The 4,142-nt window shown below is 56.8% G+C and overlaps 1 protein-coding gene across 1 annotated transcript in view; it reads right to left on the reverse strand.

Annotated features, from left to right (window-relative positions):
* Positions 1 to 4,142, reverse strand: part of LOC122543869 (malate dehydrogenase, cytoplasmic-like) — an 8,814-nt gene that overhangs the window by 3,745 nt on the left and 927 nt on the right. Inside the window, exons 2-3 of the mRNA XM_043682724.1 lie at positions 2,941 to 3,099; positions 1,926 to 2,030 (exon numbers count right to left, since the gene is read on the reverse strand). Coding sequence (XP_043538659.1) covers positions 1,926 to 2,030; positions 2,941 to 3,099 — 264 coding nt within the window. The remainder of the gene's footprint in view (positions 1 to 1,925; positions 2,031 to 2,940; positions 3,100 to 4,142) is intronic.

The raw sequence follows: 4,142 nt of genomic DNA on the forward strand, positions 1-4,142 counted from the left end.
AACAGAGAGGGAGTGTGGGTCAACAGGGAGTGAGGGTGGGTCAACAGGGAGTGAGGGTGGGTCAACAGGGAGTGAGGGTGGGTCAACAGGGAGTGAGGGTGGGTCAACAGGGAGTGAGGGTGGGTCAACAGGGAGTGAGGGTGGGTCAACAGGGAGTGAGGGTGGGTCAACAGGGAGTGAGGGTGGGTCAACAGGGAGTGAGGGTGGGTCAACAGGGAGTGAGGGTGGGTCAACAGGGAGTGAGGGTGGGTCAACAGGGAGTGAGGGTGGGTCAACAGGGAGTGAGGGTGGGTCAACAGGGAATGAGGGTGGGTCAACAGAGAGAATGTGAGTTAACAGGGAGTGAGTGTGGGTCAACAGAGAGAGAGTGTGGGTCAACAGAGAGAGAGTGTGGGTCAACAGGGAGTGAGGGTGGGTCAACAGGGAGTGAGGGTGGGTCAACAGGGAGTGAGGGTGGGTCAACAGGGAGTGAGGGTGGGTCAACAGGGAGTGAGGGTGGGTCAACAGGGAGTGAGGGTGGGTCAACAGGGAGTGAGGGTGGGTCAACAGGGAGTGAGGGTGGGTCAACAGGGAGTGAGGGTGGGTCAACAGGGAGTGAGGGTGGGTCAACAGGGAGTGAGGGTGGGTCAACAGGGAGTGAGGGTGGGTCAACAGGGAGTGAGGGTGGGTCAACAGGGAGTGAGGGTGGGTCAACAGGGAGTGAGGGTGGGTCAACAGGGAGTGAGGGTGGGTCAACAGGGAGTGAGGGTGGGTCAACAGGGAGTGAGGGTGGGTCAACAGGGAGTGAGGGTGGGTCAACAGGGAGTGAGGGTGGGTCAACAGGGAGTGAGGGTGGGTCAACAGGGAGTGAGGGTGGGTCAACAGGGAGTGAGGGTGGGTCAACAGGGAGTGAGGGTGGGTCAACAGGGAATGAGGGTGGGTCAACAGAGAGAATGTGAGTTAACAGAGAGTGAGTGTGGGTCAACAGGGAGTGAGTGTGGGTCAACAGAGAGAATCTGAGTTAACAGTGAGTGCGTGTGGGTCAACAGGGAGAGAGTGTGGGTCAACAGGGAATGGGTGTGGGCCGAAGTGGGTGAGAATGAGCAATTGCTGACAGAAAATGGGCCAAAATGAGTGAGTATGTACCAGTGGTGAACAAGTGTGTGCACGTGGTGAGCAGGTGTGGATGCATAATCAGGATGTATGGCACACAAGTGAATGTGGGCCAATAGTGAATGGGTATGGGCCAGTGATGCGCTAGCATTGGCACATAGTGTCGGCTGCTGTCAGAGGTGCAATTATTTATGAGGAGCACCTCCTGCTTCTCAGATCACGGGGTGGATGCCAGCAGATGGCCACCGAAATTCCCTGTACATAGGTCGGTATTACCACGACTCATGTTACCCAAATCCCATCGTTGGTGGCATCACTGACCCCATATATTGTGCTCTGACCACTCCCCTCTCCCTACTGCGCCCTCCTGTAGTTGACCAAGATTAGGACGATGCTCTCACATGGAATATCGAGTCCGCAGAACTTGCCCCCCCACCCCCCCAACCATCAGACACCCACACACCCCGACCCCACCATCACCCCTTTGGCCCTCTTGAGCCTTGCTGCACGTGTGTTTTGAAACTTCAGGAGACGGGGAAAGTGAGGGGGACGAGCTCAGGCCTTGGAGGGCGCATCGATGAATCTAGAGTCACCATTGGCCCACAAGCCTCATTCCTGATGAAGTGCTTATGCTCGAAACGCCGACTCGCCTGCTCCTTGGATGCCGCCTGACCGGCTGTGCTTTTCCAGCAACACCCTCTTCGACTCTGATTGCACCCAAGGTCAATCCAAGGGAGGACGTCGCTGGTCATCACATCTACTGGTCTCTGATTCCCCCTTACCCCCACCCCTTCCTCTATACCATCAACATCATCCCCCTCTACACAACTTACCTCGGGTGTCCCAGACCACAGCGCCCGCAGGTGGTCACAGATGGCACAGACGACCGACATAGTACAGCCTGTCCGTACCACGGTTTCTTTTCGCTGCAGGAACGCCTGAGGAGGGAGAATGAAAGAGAAAGAGTGACAGATAGACAGAGAGGCGGCACGGTGGCTCAGTGGTTAGCACTGGTTTCTGTGTGAGGAAACCAGAGCACCCGGAGGAAACCCCACACAGACACGGGGAGAACGTGCAAACTCCACCCAGACGGTCGCCCAGGTTCGATTCTTCCTTTGGGCGACTGTCTGGGTGGAGTTTGCACGTTCTCCCCGTGTCTGTGTGGGGTTTCCTCCGGGTGCTCTGGTTTCCTCACACAGTCCAAAGGTGTGCAGGTTAGGGTGGATTGGCCATGCTAAAGTGTCCCATAGTGTCCAGGGATGTGCAGGTTCCGGTGGATTGGCCGTGCTAAATTCCCCCATAGTGCCCAGGGATGTGCAGGTTAGGGTGGATTGGCCGTGCTAAATTGTCCCGTAGTGTCCAGGGATGTGCAGGTTAGGGTGGATTGGCCGTGCTAAATTGTCCCATAGTGCCCAGGGATGTGCAGGTTAGGGTGGATTGGCCGTGCTAAATTGTCCCATAGTGCCCAGGGATGTGCAGGTTAGGGTGAATTGGCCGTGCTAAATTCCCCCATAGTGCCCAGGGATGTGCAGGTTAGCGTGGATTGGCCGTGCTAAATTCCCCCATAGTGTCCAGGGATGTGCAGGTTAGGGTGGATTGGCCGTGCTAAATTGTCCCATAGTGCCCAGGGATGTGTAGGTTTGGTGCATTAATCACAGGTAAATATAGGCTCGGAGGGTAGGGGGAATGGGTTTGGGTGGGTTACTCTTTGGAGGGTCAGTGTGGAGTTGTTGGCTTGTCGGGCCTGGTTTCCCACTGGAGGGATTCTCTGAGTCTTCGAAGTAAGCACAGGTCAGTTATCGAGGGAGACATCCGGCGCCATGAACTGGGGAAGTAAACGTCACTCACCGGCCTGTCGGCGCCCCTCAGGGCCTGCTGCAGCCCAACCGGGCGGGAGTCACCCGTGACCGAGGCATGCTCGATGTCGGGGAGCTGCGTGCCGGAAGGTGTGCCCCAGACGATCACGTTGCGCACGGTTCCTGCGCCCGTCCCCAGGGTAAGGGCCAGCTGCAACCGGGGAGTGAGACAATGCGGTCAGCGTATGAACCCGGGGAGAGGGGGAGGGGCCTGAGACTGATACAATCAAACTCCACCCCCCCCCCACCCCAATCCTCACCACCCCCGACCAGCCTCCTGGAGATCTCCAACCCTCGCCAAGCCTCCAGGCATAAGTCTGACCTGATCTGCCCTGCGCCTCCTCCCTTCATCCTTTCTTTGTAAGCTGCTCTGACTGAGAAAATCCCCACCTGTGATAATGTCACCACTGGCGCTTTCACTGAAACCCTGAGATCTCACCAGCATCCCTCACCCCCATCGTGGCCCTACCCAGCCGGATCACACACTCCCTTATCCTTGTCACCTTCTCCAACCCTGGATGTTACGCGTCCCCTTCCCTCTCAATGAGACCCACCCCCCCAGCTCTCAGAACATCCCCCTGGAATTTTACAGGCTTCCACCTACAATGCCCGAACCCTGCAACCTGCTAAACATCCTTCCTATCTCTCAGAGCTTCCTCCAGCCCTCCCACAAACCCCCCCAACATCACAGCCACATGCTATCTCTGTAACCCGCAGCAACCCTGTGGACATACCAGACCTCAATACTTCCCTATCTTCATAACCCCCCGAGAAATCCTTCTCTCTGATAGCTCGCGCCTCTCTCTCTAATTGCGTAATACGCCCCACAGGAGAAAGTGAGGACTGCAGATGCTGGAGATCAGAGCTTAAAAATGTGTTGCTGGAAAAGCGCAGCAGATCAGGCAGCATCAAAGGAGCAGGAGAATCGACGTTTCGGGGCATAAGCCCTTCTTCAGGAATCTGAAGAATACACCCCACAGTACACCAACAGCACAATCTTAGCCTCCACCCCCTCCTAATCACTGGACCTCCTCGATCCCTACAAACCACAAACCCACCTCCACCAAGACCTCCATGCTCCCGGTCACTTGAGCAGCCCGATTCCTATCGCTCTGGCTCCCTGAGCCCTCAAGCTCTGGAATTCCTCTCCGAAACGCCTCCATCCCTCTCTCCCTCCCCGCCCTCCCTTGTTCC

The sequence above is a fragment of the Chiloscyllium plagiosum genome, chromosome 45 (assembly GCF_004010195.1).
Source record: "Chiloscyllium plagiosum isolate BGI_BamShark_2017 chromosome 45, ASM401019v2, whole genome shotgun sequence".
NCBI classification, from domain to species: Eukaryota; Metazoa; Chordata; class Chondrichthyes; order Orectolobiformes; family Hemiscylliidae; genus Chiloscyllium; species Chiloscyllium plagiosum.